Source organism: Callorhinchus milii, unplaced genomic scaffold (assembly GCF_018977255.1).
Source record: "Callorhinchus milii isolate IMCB2004 unplaced genomic scaffold, IMCB_Cmil_1.0 Scaffold8, whole genome shotgun sequence".
In the NCBI taxonomy this organism is placed as follows: domain Eukaryota; kingdom Metazoa; phylum Chordata; class Chondrichthyes; order Chimaeriformes; family Callorhinchidae; genus Callorhinchus; species Callorhinchus milii.
Genome location: NW_024704749.1, coordinates 3825158 through 3847358, shown reverse-complemented (window position 1 = coordinate 3847358; position 22201 = coordinate 3825158). Strand labels below are relative to the sequence as shown.

The 22201-nt window shown below is 48.1% G+C and overlaps 1 protein-coding gene and 1 non-coding gene across 4 annotated transcripts in view; both read right to left on the bottom strand.

The window, feature by feature from the left end:
* Positions 1 to 22201, bottom strand: part of LOC103189866 (citron Rho-interacting kinase) — an 80739-nt gene that overhangs the window by 46581 nt on the left and 11957 nt on the right. The window contains exons 6-13 of one of the 3 annotated variants that reach the window (XM_042337477.1): positions 21201 to 21343; positions 19338 to 19431; positions 18233 to 18436; positions 17814 to 17967; positions 9457 to 9640; positions 7920 to 8025; positions 6646 to 6789; positions 2241 to 2360 (exon numbers count right to left, since the gene is read on the bottom strand). In XM_042337477.1, coding sequence (XP_042193411.1) covers positions 2241 to 2360; positions 6646 to 6789; positions 7920 to 8025; positions 9457 to 9640; positions 17814 to 17967; positions 18233 to 18436; positions 19338 to 19431; positions 21201 to 21343 — 1149 coding nt within the window. Of the gene's footprint in view, positions 1 to 2240; positions 2361 to 6645; positions 6790 to 7919; positions 8026 to 9456; positions 9641 to 17813; positions 17968 to 18232; positions 18437 to 19337; positions 19434 to 21200; positions 21344 to 22201 lie in introns of those variants that run through there. The other 2 variants (XM_042337476.1, XM_042337475.1) reach the window with 2 other exon arrangements.
* trnav-cac lies at positions 14961 to 15032 on the bottom strand. The gene has a single exon. It is a non-coding gene; the product is annotated as a tRNA-Val (tRNA).

Here is a 22201-nt window from a genome sequence, read left to right as displayed (position 1 = left end):
CAGCGCCGAGCGATGGCGAGCAAAGGGACGGGGAAAACGAAAGAGACGCGATGAGTGAGAGCCGCGGCGAAGACCCAACCGCGACCGGCCGGCTCGAGATCGGTAGCGTCCCGGAGCGCTCGACGGCGGCGGAGCGAGACTCCCCAATTATCCCCGGAGTCTTAGCCTTGTTCCCTTTGTTGGGAGGAGAGCGTACTTGGGAAGGGATTCGACTAAACAAAGCGCTGAGCCAAGACAGCGATCCCTGGCCAATAAAGTCACACGCACACACACGAGCTGCCAGCACGGGTTCGAATCCGTGGATCGCATTACACTGGAGCGTCGCTGTAATAAATACCCTGAGCCGAGCAGTCAGATCAACGGGCCGAGCTCCGCACTCCCTTCAACCAGCTCCCCTTTGGAAGCAAACTCTTTGAGAGAAACAGCGAGAGAAAAAGCATAGAGGCTGCTCTGACTCCGCAAACATGGTAGTTTTGAGTGGGGGGGGTGGGGGGAAATCCCCGAAACCCCAACGAGCGACCATCATCAACGCCTCCGCGCCGATTGCGCGCGTGAGCAGGAAGTGACGTGGGCAATAACCTGACGACCCAGAAGTCGGGATGTTTTTTTTTTAGCTCGCCAGACACAGGCCGGGATTGCGAAGCAAAATCTCACCCCAGTGTCCATTGCCATGTTAGAAAGTAGTAATAATAATAATAATTGTTACTTGCATTTGTTTCGGGGGCTTTCACGTCAGGAGAATGTCTCAAAGAGCTTCGCAGAAAATTTAGTGTAAAGTTTAGCAACTGTGTGTTTTGTAGGGGAACAAATATTGGGTTGGGGGAGGGGGTGGGGGGTGGGTGGGGGAGGGGGGGGGTGGGGGTGGGGGAGTGGGGGGGAAAGAGAATGAGGAACACACTGTCGGAAGCGGCGATGGAAGCAAAAAGCGTCAATGTATTTACAAGGAAACTTGCTGCGTACGTGGGAGCGAAGGCAACAGGGGATAGGAGAGAGGATTAGGAGGGATCGGAGGCTCGTGTGGAGTACGAACACCAGCACAGTTGGATCGACGGCCTGTTTCTGCGGCGCCTCGCTACGCACAACGTACCGAGACCACGCGCTCGCAAACCGAACGTCAACGTTTCAAACCGCGTTGGGACCTGGAAGATACGCAGGGGATGCCGAGACAGCTCCAGCGAGCCCTGTTGTTACGGAGCTGCTAAAGTGTTCCTTTCAGGCCGTCGCCTCGTCAGGAAAAATAGCCGTGACTCAGGCCCTCGTGCTCATTCTCGGATAATAAATACAAAGTGACCAACAATGAACGACTGAATACGCTGAGGGATAATTGCAGAACACGATCTTATAATATTGTATTTAACGTTATTAAAAGCGCTGCTTTGCTGTGGCTACAGTTATTAGTGCACGTGACAGTTGCCATAGCGCTCGCTTCTCTCCAAGTTCTAATTTATGCCACGTTTCCATCCTTCAGATCAGACGTTAAACCCAGGCCCCGTCTGCCCGTTCAGGTGGAAGTCAAAAGATCCGGCGGCACTGGTCGAAAAGAGAAGGGGGTTTCTCTCTCCCGCTGCCCATGGCCAACAGTCCCCCAAATAATATTGGTCATTCTCATGGCCGTTCTGTGGGACTTTGCTGCGTACAATTGGGCTGCCGTGTTCATCTGCAAATACAGTCACTCCACTTCACAATAAATCCTGTGAAGTACTTTGAGGTGTCTGTCCTTCCAACACGCAAAGCGGTGATAAGGCGCTGTGCCGAATGCAAGGATTATTATTAATTATTATTATTATGGGGCCTGGAGGTACACCGTAGACTGCAATTAGCTGAACGCACACTGATACACTGCTCCTCGTTGGGATTGAGGTACCAACAGCCAGTCCACTTATCCAGCGGCAATTGCCATGCTCTCCCCGCCCTCAGCATATCGTCTTCGGCAAAATACACCGTCGGCCAATCTTTGAACTGAAAATATCCTGCGCGCTGTAAAGGGCGGCAAACGGCGTCATCGGATTGAAGGCTTGGTGGAAAAGCAGATACTGTCCAGGTAAATATTTTCGCGTCTCAAACGTTCGAGGACGGCCCGAACTTTCAGCTTTCCTCGTGCGCAAATGTTGGCCGAGCGCCCAGGACACAAAAAAAAACCAATGAAGACGGCTCAGTATCAAGCAGGACGCAAAATGTAAAGTAAAGCGCGAGATTAAAAACAAAAACGTTGCTGTTGCAGTCTCCAAACACGCACGTACCTGTTCCTTGATCTCCTGCAGCCTCCGGCTCTGCTCCTGAATGTCCTGGAGAAGTTGGAGAGCTTTGTCATCCTCCTGAGACACTTCCATCCGAGCCTGGTCGAGGCTGCGTTTCAGACTCTGAGAACAGATTCAAGACGCGAGACAATCAGACGCAAGGGGCTGCCAAGTGGAGTCCTGCGATTCTACTCTGAGACATGCACGCGCGCGCGCTCGCTCACTCTCTCACACGCACGCGCACTCATGTGCACTCGTACGCAACCGCGCACACGCACTCACTCGCACGCACACTCACTCACTCGCACGCGCACTCACTCGCGCGCATGCACGCGCACTCACATGCACACACGCACGCACACTCACACGTACACTCACTCACTCGCATGCACACACACGCGCATTCACACACGCGCACTCACACGTGCACTCACTCTCTCTCACACGGGCACTCACTCTCTCTCACACACACGCTCACACGGGCACTCACTCTCTCTCACACGCACGCTCACACGGGCACTCACTCTCTCTCACACGCACGCTCACACGGGCACTCACTCTCTCACTCGCACGCTCGCACACGCGCAAACTCATGACTCGTGACAAACTGTCTTGTTCTTTAGATGAACGACCTTCGTTCAAATGATCCTCTCCCACACAATCCATTAGCAATGATTCATAGCCGACAGATCTCAAAGAAGCTGTTCAAGGCATCTGTCCGTGTAGGAACGGGTCTAGTTTACTTAACGTACCATCCCTGCCTCCGATGTTTGATTTGAAATACTCTGCCCGTATTACAGAAACAGGGTGAAGATTGTCGAATCTTAAGGAGGGTGGAAAGTAAATAGATTTGTTCAAGTCTCCGTCCATCAAATAGGACTGACGGGTAAACTCTGACAGAGAGACCTCTCTATTCATCAAGTGGTTTCCTCTTACTATTGAAGAACTGCTGATGTAACAGCCAGCAACACACTGTGAAAGGATGTTTTATTTATTTTTTAAAAATATGCCATCAGAATAAAGTAACGCAGCTGGGAAATGCAGGAGGTTAGTTACCAGATCCCTTCTATAGGACTCTCCAGTACAGAAGAAGGCCATTCGGCCTATCGCGTCTGCGCCAGCTCTTTTAAGAGCAATCCTTTCAGTCCAATTTGCCTGCCCTTTCCCCACCCCCTACCGTGGTTGACAAACCTACAGCATCTGGTAATCCCAGGCTGTGTCTTATCCAAGCACTAACGCAGCCTAATCCTGCTTGGCTTCCAAGATCAGATGATTTGGGTACAGCTAGAACAGTATGGCCAGTCAAACATCTGATGTTTGTTAAATGAATCCAGAGTCCTGGCCTCAACTGGCCTTGCTGGTAACCTGCTCCTGTTGTTAACTGCTCTCTGGGTAAAGAAGAAATACTTCCTGGTGTCTGTCCTGAGATCAGCCTTTGCTACCCTGTATCTATGCTCTCCTGCTCTGCCGCACTGGCATATCTGAAAGTATTGTTCTGGGTTTACTTTCTCTGTCTTGTTTAAAATCTTATACAGTTCTACAAGTTCCCCTCTCTTTTCCAGGCTGGAGAGCCCTAACTCATCTGATCGTTGCATCTTACAAGAACATGATTCCAGGCACCATCTTCAGTCACCCTGAAAAGAAGCATCTTCTTAGAAAGTTTCAGCGATGAGACTGTTTATGATGGACAAGAATTAAATTTACAACACGCTGGTTTACTGTGTTAAACAGTCTCGGGGATATCACATTACATCCAGTCATTGTACAAACTATTAAAGCATGAATTTAAGAGAGCAGGGGATGAAATATTAATGTCCATAAATATTTATCCTATTAAAAAGCTTACACACTTGGAACCTGATGAAGCACAAACAGAACTAAAAATACTGGACATGTCCACAAGGGAAGAGGGAAGAAATTTAATTGCATTTAACCCTCTCTTGAACATCACAATCTCCTGTTTTCGGGATCAGTTTCTCGATGAGAAAGCAAAGCAACTTTGAAGTGAACAATAATAACACTGCCATTTGATACAGCGCCTTATCGCTGCACCGAGACGTCTCAAAGCACTTCACAGAATAGACTGTAAAGTGAATTGACTGTATATTTATGGGCAAAACGTGGCAGCCAATTGCGACCAGCAAAGTCCCACAAACAGTCGTGGATTGAAGTGACCAAATTATTATTAATATTTGGTGGTGGTGCCACCCAGACTCCAGATCTGAACGTCAGAATTTCTGAGTCAACGTTAACGTCTTAGCTGTTTCCTCAGCAGCGAGTTATGGATCGTGAGTCCAGAAAGGATTTGCTCTTTCCTAGCTCTTTAGGACCTGAAAGCAGCACAGGAGAACATGTTGGTTTTCAGGGTTTTCTGGTCAACACTTTGGAAATTGGTGTCCAACACACACGGAAACCCATCACCGTGCTTAAGAGTATCCAAACCAGACAGACTTCCGTGCATCCCACCTACATATGGAAATTTCAGAGATATATAATTGGGATGGAATGCGGAATGTAATAGGTGCAGGTTGTCAAAAAACAAGGCATGGGGACCCCAGAGCATGAGTTGAGCTAACCGTTGGGAGTCTAACCAGCTAAAACCGCAAAGCTCGCCATTGAGAGAGCACTGTTTGCCAAGCTTTCCCATGGCTTGTCCAGCTAGGACCACCCTATCCATTAAGCCTTTGGCTTGCAGGGTTAATAGGAGCTGAGTGGGACAATTCCCTGTGCCCAGTGACTGGTCTGCCCTTCCAAGGTCCAGCCTGGCCGTGCTGTCATCTGCAGTGTCCCGGAGTACCATCGTTTAGGTCAAGAATATGGTCAACCCAAATAATATAGAACCACATCTCCTCTCCCTGGGAAATGGGAGGAAGATGTGGTCTCGCTCACCATGCCACAATTTGGATCTCAACTATCCATCAGTCGCTGAACCAAGAATTTTGAAGGACATTCAAACCATTGGGAAGCTCATGGGTTTTGCCCTTTCATACCCTCAGGCAGATTTTTGTACACTCTCAACTGCCAGGGAAAATCTCATAGGACATCTGCCCCAATTAGTTTACTCCAAATCCAGCTTATCTGCCGTAGGCACACAAGTATTTGTAGCAAGAACTGTCCAAACCTATTTCACATCGGACCTGTGCGAAAACTTGCAGGTTTGTTCAACCCTCAACTCTCCTTTAAACCTTCCCTCCAGACTCTGACCAAGTCTGGTTTCTACCAACTCAACTCTACCATCACTGGCCTGTGCCACCAACTCACATGAGTCACAGCCAAAAGCCTCACCGCAATCTGGAGATGCCTTTGTGCCTCCACAAGCCCCAGATCATCTGCAGCTTCTGCCCTCTCGCGTACCAGGCTCCGAGACCCCATCACTCCTATCCTCCCTCAGCTGCTCTACTGGCTCCTTATCCCTGAATCGATCATCTTTAAAGTACTTGTCCCCCAATCCCAACCCTTGGAGTCAGGCTCCGCCACTGTTAAGCGCTCTGAGACGCTACCCTGTGTGTGGGGAGGGCATTATATAAGTGCACGTTGTTGTTGTTCAAGAAAAAGAAATAATAATTTGGTCGCTCAATCTACGACTGTTTGTGGGACATTGCTGTGCGCAATTGGCTGCCGCGTTTCGCCCACAAATATACAGTCAATTCACTTTACAGTATATTCTGTGAAGCGCTTTGAGACGTCTCAAAGATGTGATGAGGCACTTTCTCAAAGGCAAGGATTATTATTATTTATTATTATGATTTTTATGTAGTGCCCGTCACCCGGGACAGTGCTTTGTCAGAACACAATAATTCAATACAAACTCGAACGATATTAATTTCAGTGAGTTCGAAGATGTAAACGAAACGTGTTTATGAAGGGAAAGGGGGGGATGGGTTTTGGGGGAGGCGAATGGATGAAACGACCCCACTCGTTTAGGACTATTCCCCGATTTCCCAGTCTCCAGGAAGCTATAACCCGAGGAAGAGAGCTTATAGAGTGGGTATAACCCCATTACTGCCTCTAAGGGGAGTAATGTTCTGCTGCCTACGTCAAGAATGTTTGTGGTGTGCCGGCAGAATGAGATAATTACACAATATCAAAGCAACAACGGTTTTGCCCTCGACGTGTTTAAACCTCAGCATGTTACTGCACAAAATCTTCCCTTTTGAATTAAAAATTTAAAAAAAAGGACATTCCTTTGGTTTCACGTATAATAATCCAAGAATCTTCATTATCGAAACCTGATAATGAGTAATAGTAATAATAATAATCCTTGCATTTGATATAGTGCCTTATCGCGTCTTCGAGACGTCTCGGCGCCCAAGTTATAACTCGTGCATTTGTTAGAGCACGTCTCAGAGAGCTCACAGGGTTTGACAGTCAAGTGTAGTGACTGCGTATTTTGCAGATGAACGCTTACACTGCACTCTGTGATGTATGTGGCCAGGTCCTGCTCCAGGACGGATCTTTGGGACTCGGAGGTCTTCAGCTCCACTTCCTTTTGCCCCAACGTCGCTTCCAACTCAGTGACTGTTCGCTGTAAATGGGTGACTTCCTGGTCCATCTGAAAAGAATGGCACAACATAACAGATCATCACTTGCCCTTGAACCAATAATAATAATAATAATCTTTGCATTCGATACAGCGCCTTATTAAGTCTTCGAGACGTCTCAAAGTGCTTCACTGAATATGCTCTAAAGTCAATTGACTGTGTATTTTGTGGGCGAAACGCGGCAGCCAATTGCGCACAGCGTCCCACAAACAGCCGTGGATTGAGTGACCAATTTATTCTTCATCTACTTACAGTCAATGTTATGACATTAGAGAATGCTTTGCCGCAGGTTTTCGGTTCATGTGAGACAATACATCAAGAGGGAGTAATTATCTGTACTTCCTCCCCCACCCGATCAGCTGGGTGTCTGAGACACGTAGAAACCGATCCTCGTGTTTAAGAGCATTAAATCCAGACTAAGGGTTGCATATATATACGCCATCTACACATAGGAATTGCCCCATGTCTAGAATGGAATCTGCTCTCTCTCTCTCCCTCTCTCTCTGGAGGGATGTATCCTGTTTACCTAGGCACAGGTTGGCAAGAGCCAAGATTTGGGGGCCCCAGAACGTGCATTGGGATAACCAGTTTAAAAATAACCAGTTAAACATGTAGAGCTTGCCATTGAGAGCAAGTTTCTGTCTGGCAAGCCATCCCACTGCTCGTCCAGCTAGGAACCCTATGTGGCTCAGTGGTTAGAGCACTCGCTTTGCAACTGAGAGACCTGAGTTCAATTCCAGGCAGAGGGTGAAACCTCGGGCAAGTTTCCTTACTCCACACAGAGCCTAATAATAATCCCTCCAAAACAAAACAATAATAAATTGGTCATTTTCAATCTACGACTGTTTGTGGGACATTGCTGTGCGCAATTGGCTGCCGCGTTCGCCCACAAATATACAGTCAATTCACTTTACAGTATATTGTGTGAAGCGCTTTGGGACGTCCTCCCGACGTGAAAAGCGCTATATCAAATGCAAGGATTATTATTATTATTATAACCCTCTAGTTGTTAGGACTTTGACGTGCAGGGTTAACAGGTGCCAAGTAAGAAGAATACCCGCCCCCAGTGACTGGTCTGTTCCTTCCTGTACTATACAGGGGGATTGTTAGAAAGTAATTTCAAAGAATATTGTGTCTTTACCTTATGACACTTGTCCTGGGTTTCTTGCAATTCCTTATTCTTTAGCAGAAGCTTCTTCTCCAACGAGTTGTTTTTGGCTGGCGAGTCCATCAATGAACTCACTGACCTGGAAACGAGAACAGGATTGGTTTCAGTGAGAATGGGGGGGAGGGGGTTCACATTTCGCCTCAAGTCGTGCAGCAATCAGAGGTTAAAAACGTCTTATTAAACGATAGTGAACAATAGCACACGTACGATCACACCTGAGTCCCGTGAGATAAGAGGCATCTCAACATGTTTGGAAGCCAACCAATGCTTGCATTTGATACAACATCTTTTACATTCAGAGAACCTCCCAAAACGCTTCACAGGATTTTACTGTGAAGTGTGGTGACCGCGGCTGGCCAATTGCGCACAGCAATGTCCCGCAAACAGTCTTGGAGTAAGTGACCAATTTTATTTGGGGGATTGTTGGCCAGGACACCAGGAGAGAGGAACTCCCTTCTCTTTTCGAATTGTGCCGTGGGATCTTTAACGTCCACCTGAGCAGGCAGATGGGATTTGGGTTTTTAACGCCTCATCCAAACGACAGCACCTCCATCAACGTAAGAGCACCCCCCCAGCAATGCATTAGAACGTCATCTTAGACTGTGTGAGTCCTGATGTGAGATGCCAAATATGGTTCGAATGTGCCATCGAAGGAGAATCTGAGCAGACGACTTGACGGACGCAAGGGCACAGGGTGGGGGTTAAGATTATTCAAGGAGCATCCCATTCAAATACAGTAGAAATCTGCAGATTTAGAGAAGGGAAAGGGACTGTAACAGCCAGTGCAATAATATATCTATCAATACATTAAAAAAATCAGCCTCAAGCCAGGAAGCTCAAGCCTTGGACCTACAGCAGAGAGAGAGAGAAAGAGAAAAGCAAATAGGTTTCTGATTGCCACAGTGCCAGATAGTTGCTGATTTTTTTTTTACTCCCAGCTCAGCAATTCGTTTTCATTTCTTTTTTTTCCCTCCCCCGCCGAAGAATTCCCTGCGAGAGATTAACCTCTGCTTGCTCGGCGACATTCTCTCTCCAAAGTTTAATAAAGAAAGCCGCCGGCTCGCTGTGCAGTCTTTGCGTGTTACTTGGTACCTTGCGATTGAAGAAAAGCACAGCAGCAGCAATAGAAGCAGTAGCAGCCACAGTAAGAGCAACAGCCAGCAGGCAATTGCATGTAACGTTTCAAAGCACAATTCCTCGATTTTTTTCTGTGCCATGGAAACAAACAACCAACAAACGACACTTGTATAGCGCTCCTTCAAGTCGGAAAGACGTTCCCGGGGAGCTGGACGGTCAGGGTCTTTTTTTTTGGACCCGAGCTGGGAGTTGGTGGGTATCAGGAGGGGGTGGAGGGCAGGGGCGGAGGGTGGGTGGGTGGGTGGAGGTCGGGGCAGGAGGGTTGCCCGAAGGCACGGTCGAAGAGGACGGTCTTTAGACGGGGCTGCTGGTACAGGACATACATAAGACAACTGTGCGGGTCGAAAGGGTTAAACGGAGAGCTCACACTTACTCTGACCGGGTGAGGACAGCCAGCGCTTTGGTGAAGGAAAATCCCACGAAGGGTAGACCCTCGCCCGAGAAGCCCGATCGGTTCAGCTGGCGAGGCTTGACGGCCGGGCACGAGATCTTTTCCGACTCATCAAAATTGGAGGCATCGTCGTCAGCGTCGAGTGTGGGCACGAACGGGGGTGGCACTGCGGGAGAGGCCCAAGATTACACGCCGGGGAAATTCAGGGAGAGCAGGAGAGGAGACCCGAGGAGGCAACAGCCCCGGAGTGTGTGAACCTTACCAATAAAACTGCGGTGACTCAGTACTGTACTGGAAGCTGTGTGTGCTTGCGTGCGCGCGGGTGTGTGTGTGTGTGTGTGTGTGTGTTCAATAGGCTGTCACAGCTCGTTATATCAGGCGGAGGTAAAAGTGGATCTTACTCACCGATAACCTGACAGGCAGACATTCAGGCTCGAGGCTGGGCTCGAACACATTCACTGCAGAGGCAACCCAAACTCTGCAGTGTCAGTGAAACCCTCATACATATTCACTTCTCTTACATAAAGATGCCATCATCATCGATACAAAAATCCCAAGGAGAAATTAGAAGCAATTTTTCCTATTCCTGCTCCTGCTGCTGCTGCCGTTGCTGCTAATGGACACACGTCACACTCCCCCACCCCCCGTTTAGAAATCTCCACGGTTTCTAGCAGTGCAGAGATCCACAATCGGTCTGCAACACTCTCTCGCATTTTATAGCCACGAAAAGGCAAAAGCAGCAATTAGGCACCAGTGGGTTCATTACCCGACCCTGGTGATTGCATGCACCCAGGACTGTGACACGGGGGATAGACCACAGACCACACCACCACCACCACCACCACCACCACAAAACGTGCATTTGTATAGCGCCCTTCGTGCAGAATGCTGTGCGCAATTGGCTGCCGCATTTCGCCCACAAAATAGACGGTCAATTCGCTTTACAGTGTATTCTGCGAATCGCTTTGACACGTCTCAAAGACGCGATAAGGCGCTCGATCGAATGCAAGGATTATATTATTGTTATTATTATAACATCTGAGTATTTCACAGTGGCTGGGCTTGATGACAAGCAGGGAGGGGGGAAAGGAGAGGGGAGAGAGGGTGAGATAAGAATAGGCGCAGTCCAAGAGGAAGGTTTTAAAGCAGGACTTTGAGAATGGTATGAGAGGGAGCGAGATAGAGGGGTTGAGGGAGTGAGTTCCAGAGGTTAGAGCATGGAGGACGGGGGAGGGTTGGGTGTAAGCAGAGGAGTGGGGTAGCGGGAGGTAGGGAAGGGATAGGGAGTGAAGGGATTTACAGGAGAGGGTGAGGATCTTGAAAATCGCTCCGTCGAGAAGCAGGGAGTCAATGGAGCCTGACGAGGAATGGGGTGCAGAACGGAAGTACAGAAGTAAATGTGGGAGCATTTTAGAATAGCATCAAAATGCTGCTACCATGGAGATTCCATCCCTGAAACCCACCATTCCCGATGTTACAGAAACCGCTACCAATGTCAGAGTATAATATTAATGATAATAACAACAATCCTTGCATTTGTTGCAGAGCCTTACCATGTCGTTGAGACGTCTCAAAGCACTTCACAGAATATATTGTAAAGTGGAGTGACTGTGTATGTTGTGGGCGATATGTGGCAGCCAATTGCGTGCGCACAGCAGCGTCCCACAGACAGTCGTGGATTGGATTATTACCCGCTGGAAAGCGATCCGCCAATCGACTAACAACCGGCTTCTTTCTTACTGCTCAGTAAACCGAGGTGTGTGGAGTAAGGAAACTTGCCTAAGACCGCTCGCTCAGGAATTGAACCTGGTTCCTCTCACTTGCGAGGCGATTGCTCTAACCACTACGCTTATGGGACTTTAATGTCTGCTCCGCGCACAGAAAAACAACGACTTTCCTTCAGCACTTTTAAGGTCCATTCGCTAATAACAAATTTAGACTCCGCTAACACAGCAGCGCTTCTGTAAACACATATTTCCTTCCACGATACGACAGGTTTAACCACATCAGCCCCAAGCTGTCCAGCACGTTGCAGCCTCATTACATTACAATTACATTACATATTATTAATTCATCATATTACGGATTACAGTGTTCAGCCCAAATCGTGGCATTATCTCACAACCACCCCCCCCCCCCCAAGCACTGCTCCTGGGTTTAAACAGAGGGAACATCATAACAAGGATAAAAGCTTTTTCTAGGAACATCGATGTGGGAGGGTTTTGGGGGTGGGGGGTGGGGGGGGGAAGGAGGGTGACCGAAGGCACAGTCGAAGAGGAGAGTCTTGAGGCGGGACTTGAAGGAGGCAAGGGAGGGGGACGAGGTGGAGGGACTGCGGGATAGTGTTCCAGAGGGTGGGGTCAGAGTGGCTGGAGGGGGGGGCGAGGCAGGGGACGACGACAACAGCAACAACAATGGCGCCTTTCACGTCAGAATATCGTCACGGGTAAGCAGAGTAATGGCAACACTGTGGGTCGCTCAGCTCTCAGGCCACTCAAGCAATCGTAATACTCGATAGATAACAAGCTGTCAATCAAATATCTGTCCCTCATCGCCCCCCACATTACAATGCCCGAGATGGGCGCAGAGGGGATCAGCAACTGACCAGCCTTAATTAAGAGCCTGATGAGACAGATTAAAAATCGTACAAGTGCGTGTATCAGAGAGCAAGGTTACAGACCTGCCTACACCACATCTTTAAAGGTACTTTGAATACAGTAAGTCTCTGGCTTGGAGATTCACTAATGGGCAGTCATTTGGGTGGGTTATCGCCAATGGGTTGCGAGCGATGAGGTCTAAATATGTTTTTTTTGGGAGTCTGACACATGTGGAAACCCATCACCGTGCTTCAGAGTCTCCAAACCAAGAGATTTCCATCCATCCCACCTGCACATGCAAATCCCAGAGATAGATTGTTGGAGTGGAATGCGCTCTCTCTCTCTCTCTCTCTCTCTCTCTATTCCTGGAGGAACGCATCCCTCTTAACTAAGTATTAGGTGCAGGTTGGCAAGAGCCAAGGCTTGGGGGGGACCCCAGAGTAGATGTTAGGGGTCACTGCTGGAGTCTAACCAGCTAAAACCACATAAATGAGGTATAAATGAAGGATCAGAACTTCTCTACCATACCAGCTACCAGGTATTTATAAGCAGGGGTTGGCTTGTTGAATTGCTTTCACGTTGTGTACATTTGCTCGGTGGATGGACGTGATTTAAGGATCAAGCAATCTCCCCTCTTGCCTTAGGAGGGTCAAAACTGGCCTCAATATTGATTTCAACAATGTCAGACCACCCCCCCACCATCCCCTTCTTCTGTGACAATTACCACATCATCTGGGTCCCAGACACACCTTTTCTGTCTCTCTGGTCGGCCTATTTTGTTGTAATTTCCCCCTTCCCCGTTTGTTTTGTATTAGTAACAACTCTTTAACCCATCATCCCCTGTCCTCTGCCCCATTTTCTCCTTTGCCTTCCTTGCCCTGTCTCCCCCCTCTCTGTCAGCCCTTAAAAGCCTCTCGCTCCCAACTTGCCCCAGTTCTGACGAAGGCTCGTGGACCCGAATCGTTGACTCACTTTTTTTTTCTCCATAGATGCTGCCTGACCTGCTGAGTGTTTCCCAGCGACTTCTGTTTTTGTTCCACTTTACAGTATATTCTGTGAAGCACTTTGAGATGTCTCGAAGACGTGATTAAGGTCCATATCAAATGCAAAGATTATTATTGTCATTCACTATGGTCCGGGTCAACCATAGAGTCTGAATAAATGACAATTTCCCATTCTGATCCCACTTTCTATCTTCAGTTGAAAGTAACACCGAGAAGAAGTTGACGTGAGAGACAGCAGAACACTGAGCCATGTTAGAAAGTTAATCAGTTATTCACTTTCTATCCAAGTTTACTCTTCTCCCTTTCAAGCACCAGGTTCCCCCGACACTTAGAAACAATTCCTCAGAGCAAGAAGGAAGACAAGCAATGTGTGGCCAGATCTTTAGTCAAAGTTACCTCCTATTCTATCCCCCACAAACACAACATCAACAACAACTTGCGTTTACATAGCGCCCTTCATGTCGGACGGAGTCTCGGAGCGCTTAAACACACACGCTGTGAATTCCACTTGCTTGACCTGCGCAAACAGGCAGAGAGGCCTTGAATCCAAATCCGGAGATACGGAGAGATGTGACTCCTGTACAGCGCACAGCAGAGTATCCGCAGACCATTCTACGTTCACTCAATATTCACGGGGCGTGGAATTCAGGATTGAGCTCTTCTCCCGGTGAAAACTGGAACAAAAGTTGTCGCCGCATTTCCAAGCCGCAGTTCAGTCAAGGTGGCAACTTCCGCCCGTAACCTGGACAGCAAGTAGTGGTCACTGTTCGAGTTGGGGGGGGAAGGGGGGGGGAGATTACCACTCTCCCGAGAACAGCCACCACAACAACGTGCACTTATATGGCGCCCTCCAAGCAGGGTAGCGTCTCAGAGCACTTAACTGTAGCGGAGCCCGACTCCCAGCCAGTGGGAGGGGACGAGAGGGGGCAAAGTGGAGGGACAGTGTTGAAACGGTTAACGTTCAGCAAAAGTAGACTGCAGTTCGGAGACTATAATTATGCTGTGGTTCAATATGAACATATCTTTCAGCGAGATGGAACACCTACACACTGTTCATACACTGGAGCACTTGCTTACACTGACAATCCTGTTTCCATGGCATCCGGTTCCATTCAGACACGAAGGCAGAATTAGACATGGATGAGTTCAGCATTTGAAGTAAAACACGCTCACATCTCCTCAGTACCACAGCGTTCCTCGTGAAGCAGATTGGAGCGGGTATAAATTATTCCAGCGTGCAAATCAAGGCAATCAGTGGGTCTCAACATTTCTCGACGTTAAATGAGAGAATAACCTGAACAAATAGGGACCCCGGGCAAAACCCAGCAGTCAGGCCAGGCCCTCTCGTTATCATCAGGCCATCGTAGGGTAATATAGCACATTGACTCTCTCCCGCTCTCTCTCTCCCTGACTTCAATCTGGACAACACTGTCAACGTTGGCAGCAACTACTATGTTCCAGGAGTAACAGTTCCCATTAGCAGTTGCTGGAGAAAGCTGTTCTGTGTGTTTTTTTTAAAACGATTCCAACTCTCACCGCAACGCAAGGTTCAAGTTGACTATCCGAGGGAATTTGGGCAGGATGTATGTGCAGGTCTTTCTTGTGCAGTCAACTCTACAGTTAGCCATTCATCAACTCATAACTATATAATAATAATCCTTGCATTTGATATAGCGCCTTATCACATCTTCGAGACGTCTCGAAGAGTTTCACAGGATATGCTGTAAAGTGAATTGACTGCATATTTGTGGGCAAAACGCGGCAGCCAAGTGCGCACAGCAGTGTCCCACAAACAGTCGTGGATTGAAGTGACCAATTTATTATTTTATTTTATTCTTGAGGGATTATTATCAAACGTGTGGAGTAAGGAAACTTGCCCATGGTTTCGCCCTGCCGGGAATCAAACCCGGGTCTCTCGCTTGTGAGGCGAGTGCTCTAACCACTGAGCTACAGGACTCCACGTCCACCCTAAAGGCTGGTGATCCACGGTCGAAGAGGAAGGTCTTCAAGCCCGACCTGAAAATGGGTGGGGGTGGTGCGGGACAAGGCGAAGGGATCGAGGGAGAGAGTTCCACAGCTTCGGAGGGCAGTGGCTGAAAGAAGTGGTTAAGTCAGGCTAATTTAGCACGCGATGAAACTCAACTCCAAGTGACTGTGTTGACAGATGTCTCTCGTATTACAAGACTTGTCAATAGTAAGCCACGGTGTGAAGTCGTAGTGAATCAATTAGTCAAGTACCGAAGGCTGACAGTGTTAAAGTGCCAGCCGTGGCATTACAGCCTGTTCACATGACGCCGGAGGAGGAAGATTTAATGGACGAGTTCCCCGCCTATCAAGGTAGAAAATCTGTACGTTTGATCAGATACAATGGAGAAGGCAGTGGGTGAGAGTACTTGAGCTAGGAGTACTCATTGAGCCACATTTCCCCACGTACGGTTTGATCCTTCACTCTCGCTGGGGCGAAGAACTGCGTTGACGTCCTCCTGACGTGAAAGGCGCTATACAAATGTAAATTGTTGTTGTTGTTGCCAGAGTGCTGTTGTATTGCTGAATACTATAAATCCAGAGAGACAGGACAGCCTTCTGACATACAGGAATCCCAAATCTCACCTCTCCCCCTCCCCCCAAGTTGTCGTTGTTGATTAAACAGAGACGTCTTCTCCCCAAAGGCAAGGCACTGCTGCTGGACTGCCTGCCCTTGAAGCTCGGGAGCCATTGCACAGCTTTATCATTTGGATTCGCGTCCAGGATTCGCACCTGTCCAGTGACGAGTTTTCCGGTGTAACAAGTTAAGCATCGATACGTAAGATACAAACATACACACAAATAATAAATAAGCGATCATAACAATGACAGTAATCTACTAAACCTTGTATTCGATAAAGCACCTTATCACGTCTTCGAGACGTCTCAAAGCCCTTCACAGAGTACATTGTAAAGTGTAGTGACTGCGAAGTGGAGTGACTGTCATGACCAGTTAAGCCAGGGTTCAGTTAGCGGGAGTTTACAATATTTAAGAACACACTATAAGGGAAAAACATCAGGGAAGTCATTTCAGTGGGTCACAGAATGCCCGGTCGTTAAGTGAGCTCCGAGAGCTGACTGGCCATCTGCACTTAAATGCCAATGTATGTAATGCATAATCCGGCTCCTGTTTCCTGTGCTCTACCTTAAGAACGACAGCTTCAAGTGTCTGTTCCTATGAACCCTCCCGAAGGCACGAGTGGAATTGACAGATTGAGATGATTACGGTCTAAAGGAGACACCAGAGACTGGTGATGGCTGCAGCTGAGGCTGGTTTCCTGGAGCTCACGGCACCTGAAGCCGGTGGTGAAAGGAAGGCTCTTCAAAGCTAATCGAGCATGTGCACGGAGGAGCAACATTAACAGCGCGACTGGTGCAGATGACCTGAAGACGGCGGCCCAGGGGAGCAACATCAAACGATGAGACAATTAGGTGGGTTCGTGGCAAAGCCTTAAAAGGACAGCAGCCCCATTGCCCACATTCACGTGGCTTCTCTTACCTGCATTCAGCGCAATAACAGGAGAAACCGATTGCCATTAAGTCGGGACCATTTGGTAGAATTTCCAAAAGAACGCACATTTTTTTTTCACATGACTCTCTCACTGTCCAATTTCCCAAATGACCCGTTCACTGCGGACGTCAAAGGCAGAGGCTGCGCCGAATCCAGTTCAGCCCCTTGAACTGCCGGCTGTCTTACAACCTCGACTAATCCCTAAATCGCGGGTTCTCTGCTGATCTTTGACATCCTTAAAATAAATCGACCGAACTCTTCTGTCCAGACATTTCGTGATTAGTTTTACGGCTCGCACCTCCCAGCACTGCTCTACCTTCATTTCCCAAACGCCCCGGTGACCATAATGTATGGGTTCAATTACCAAAGCTCCTTTACACCTATGAAACATTAATCTTCAGGGGCACCAGAACGATCAATCACACCGCACGGCACGTTTAGATTATTTGGGAAGTGCTGTGGAAAGAGAGAGAGCGAGGGCTCCACGTCACAGAGACTATTTGGCCAGTGTCAACACTGCGTCAAAATCAATACGCCAAGTCATCCCCTCTGCGGTCAGCCGGGCGTCTGGTACGTACGCAAACCCGTCACCTTGCTCAAGAGCGTCCGAACCAGGCAGAATCCCGCACGTGTTATCCCCCCCCGCCCCCGCACAACGGGCGCACGAAGGGTGTGTGCATTCAGCCACGGCTGGATTTCAATCAGCTTAAAGCCAAGTACTTCAATACTAATAGTAATAATAATAATAATCATCATCCTTGCATTTGATGCAGCCCCTTATCACGTCTCCGAGACATCTCGAAGCGCTTCACAGGATACACTGTGAGGTGCAGTGACTGTATTTTCTATTATTAGTATAGTAAGTAGTATTAGTATGTGGGCGAAACGATACCTCGCCATTGAAAGCATTCTGATAAGCCTGGCTTTGGCTTGTAGGGTTAACAGGAGCCGAGTGAGAATCCAACTTAACATGAGTAGCCCTGTCAAAAAAAAAACTTTGCAGAACTTCCAAACTGAGGCAACTTCAGTGCCCAAATACAATAGAAAATACAATGCAAAATGGCTTTTGCACAGCGCCTTTCACGTCGGGAGGACGTCCCAAGGTGCTGGGCAGTTATGCAGTGCTGCAGAGCCACTGGGCAGACAGATCCACACCCTCCCACCCACCCACCCACCCCTCCCCGCCAGTGCTGACTGACGTACCTTGTCTGATGTTGTTCCAGTCGATGTTTGTAAAGAACGGATGGCAGATCAGTCCCTCGTAGTCCAGACGCTCCTTGGCCCCACTCAGCAGGCTCTGCACCAGGTCCAGGAACTCCTTACTGACCTTCGGCTCCTCCGGAAACTTCAGGAATCTCTGCGATGGGGAGCAACTCGGACTTAAGATACAGGACGTAAGAGACTGAGTAGATGAAGTGACCGACGCATCCAATTATCCAATTGCAAAGCGAAGTATCCCACCTACACACTGCAGTCACTGCTCTGTACAGTAAATAATCCTCGCATGGAAATACACCATTCACCTCACAATGACACACAAAGCGGGGGGGTAGGGGGGCCACGAAGCAGGCCAGAGCCCGCTGAGCAGGTGGATGGAGTGGACGAGTCGGTAACAGACAAACCTGGAAGTTCATGATGTTATTGAAGGTTTTGGCAGCCGTTCCCTCCACAAACGGGGACTTCCCGTAAATCATTTCGTAAGCGATGACTCCCAGCGACCACCAGTCGCACTCCACACCGTACGTGCAGGTTCCATCGGCGTTCAGAGCCGTCAGGACCTCGGGGGCCATGAAATCCGGGGCAACTAACGGCAGCTTTGAGTTCACCTGTTATACACAGAGCGGGAGACACAGAAAGCTCGGCGATTACAACTCACTGAGAAACAACAACAACCTGGATTTATCTGGCGCCATTGAACACGGGGCAGTGCCTCAGAGCGCTTTAACAGTGGCAGAGCCCATCGCTGAGCACGGTCGAAGAAGAAGGTCTTCAGTCGTGATCTAAAAGAGGGGAAGGAGGGGGGACGATGTGGAGGGATTGGGAGAAGAGTACTCAAGCTTCGGGGCGTAGCGGCTGAAAGCGCGGCCGCCGATGGTGGAGCGAGGAGGGGTCGAGGGGGACAAGCAGGAGGCCGGAAACTAGCATTTCGCGTAAATGGTGTTACTTAAGGTAACAGTGACCACAACTACCTGCGGGTAAATACTGGTTAATCACTGCAGCGAGTGGGTTAAGTGTGCAAACTGCGTTGTGCAACACATCAGGGGGAAGGATCTGAACAATTTGACTGCATTCTTAACATTGCCACAGCAACACAAGCCAGCAACAGGAACAGGGCCACTGATCGCGTGCTAGAGTCGCACTTAAAATAAATAAATCCCCTGAGTTAAACCAAGACGCCGCATTAAAAAGTAATGATAATAATCTCTGCATTCCACACAGCGCCTTTCACGTCAAAAGAACATCTGCAGGAGTTTAACGAGGAGAGTAGTGACTGTATTTTCTAGGCAAACACAGCAGCCAATTTGCGTACGCAATTTCCCACCAACAGCCGTGGAGCGAGTCACCAATTTTATCCGGAGGGATTGTTGGCAGGACGCTGGGAGAAACTCCCTCGTCTTTCAGAGTCGTGTCCCGGGATCTTTCACGAGCGCCTGAACAGGCAGGCGGGACCTCGGTTGGAAAATATTGCCGCCGAGCTGCGCTCAGAGCACAAAACCCTCAGCTCACCGTTTTATCTGCCGTGAGTTTGGCCGAGGATCCGAAATCTCCCAACTTGATGTGTCCTGTGCGGTCGATAAGGACATTGTCGGGTTTGAGATCTCTGCGAGGAGAGGGGACAAAAAATCATGTCTTCACCCTGCAATAGCCGAACCGTCACACTTTGGCAAGAAAAACATCCATTCGATCCCAGTCATGTAGGGTTTGTATTAGTGACGGCTTTTGTAACTAATTACCTTCTAATACTATACTTTGGAAGAAAGGGTGCATGAGACTGAGTGGCATGTAGAAAAGATAATAATAATAATAATAATCCTTGCATTTGAGATCGAGCCTTGTCACGTTGTTGAGACGCATCTAAAAACGGCCTCACGGAATATATTGACCGTGTATTTTACAGGTGAAACGAGGCAGCCAACTGATGGAAGATGCATCATAAAAATCAACTACTCATAAGATCACAAGATTAGTTTCAATGAACAAGGCACTTTAGCCTTCAAGAACATCCATCTCGAATCCCATCACAGTGTCAAGCTGTTTTTTAAAGTCCCGGTGTCCCTCCCTGACAACTAGTTCCAGTCGTTAATTAATAATAATAATCCTTGCATTTGATATTACGCTTTATCACTGACCAGAAATTTTTACAGTATTCTAGGCATGGAATACTGTTCCCCAGAGCACTATATAGCCTGAGTGTGATTTCTGGGGATATAAACTCAATTGATTTAACAATAGCCTGTGATTTTTATAGATTGATTACAAAAACAAAGCAGCAGTTTAGTTCAGATTCATACAATAATAGTAATAATTTTTGCATTTGATATAGCACCTTATCACGTCATCCAGACGTCTCGAAACCCTTCGCGGTGGCCAACTGTAAAGTAGATTGACTGTGCATTTTGTGGGCAAAATGGACGCTCATTAAAAATGAATCGTTTACAAGGTTCAATTAAAGAAAAGAGCGGATACTAAATCTGAAACGTACGTCAGGAACTCGCATTAGTTAAAGTAACTCTTTTCCTGATTTCTTACTGCTACTTTAGTCAGATGGAGTTATCGCAAGACTGTTTGGACAAGAAAACAGCAGAACTGATAATCTAGAGAAATAGATCCTGTTTTTGCAGCATCTTAATCCAAAGAGTCTCACGCGAGCTTCACAGGCAATTACTGTCAAATGTAATGACTGTTTTTGTAGGAAAACGCAGCAACCAATTTGCGCAAAGCGAGATCCATACAAAACAGAAGGTGAATGACCAATTTATCTGGAGGATTGTTGGCGAGGGAAGAGAAACCGGGAGAGACTCCGTTCTCTTGGCAAGGTAATGAGATCTTCTGACTTGACAAAACAAGGCAGGCGTGACCGCTGGTAAGAGTCTCATCTGAAGGTCGGGCACGTCAGATAGTTAAGCTTTGACCCAGAGCTGCTGAGCGTCAGCCGTAGCTACGAGCGCAAGTCCCGCCGTGGGTCTTGACCTCGCAACCTTCTGACCCAAAGGAGAGGAGCTGCGCGTTGGAGCATTGCTGCACGGCCTGAGATACATTCAGTTCGGTTGTCGGAACAGAACAAAGTGTTCAGATAAATCATGAAGCGATTCCCCCACTAAGCCCTGTCCCCAGCACCTGAGCTCCCGGCACTCGCCAACATCCTAGCCGTTCAGAAACGCTACAGAAATGGAGTAAGTCTTGGTAAAAGTTATCCCCAAATGGGATTCTGCCCGTGCCGACAATCCAATACAGTGTCGGGGTGGGGGGGGGGGGGGGGGAGAACTGCATCATTGGAGGTGCCATCTTTCGTATGAGACGTTAAACCTGAGCTGCCGGTCCTTATTTACAGTGGATTCACAGAGCCGGGGCTATCCCATGGACGCTAACCTGTGAACGTAACCCATCTGGTGGACACTGTGAATGGCCAGGACCAACTCGGCCAAATAGAACTGGGCCGTGCTCTCGTCAAACTGGTCTTCGTAGCGATTGAGCAGCGCCATCAGGTCGCCTCCCGGCTGATACTCCATCACCTGGGGAGCAAAAGAGAATACCACGTCGGCACAGGCTCTGCACGTCAATGCCACCGGGCAAGCTGTGTATGCGTGTGTGTTTGCGTGCTTGCTTGCGTGTGCGCATGTGTGTATGTGCGCGCGTGTAGCACAGTTTTATTTTAAAATCAGACCAAAGTAAACAGTCAATCACCCGAAATCCACAGCTAGTACTAATTATTAATAGTGTTTCCACGTAAAATCACTCCTGTCACGGTCTGGGCGAATAATTCACAGGAATCATTATATAAGTGACTGTATTTTGCATTTGATCCTTCACATCCACCTGAACAGCCACATACGGGAATTTGGTTTAACGCATTTTAATGTAGCATTGCAGAGCTGGATTTGGGCAATTTTTTAAAATTCGGGCTCATTTCTGAAGCCAGTTCTCTGCAAGTTGCTTTTCAGGAACCGCATAAAACCACTGACAAAGTAAATAATAATAACAAAAATCCGTGTATTTGATATGGCGCTTTTCACGTCTTCTAAAGTCTCAAAGGGCTTCACAGAATATACTGTAAAGTGAATTGACCGTATATTTGTGGGCGAAACGCGGCAGCCAATTGCGCACGGCAGCGTCCCCACAAACAGTCGTGGATTGAAGTGACCAAATTATTCTTGGCTTATTTTTTTGTTTGTTTTGTTTTTAAAAAAAAACGACTGAATTTAACAAGCTCCCAAATTCTGCACCGTTTAAATCTAGACCCAGGTGAAATTCCTCCCCACGTTATACTCACTCACTCCAAACAGGTTAGAGAGAAAGCGAGAGAGAGAGAGAGAGAGAGAGAGAGAACGCGCATCAATTTAAAAAGAACACGAGTGACATCTCGTGGCAGA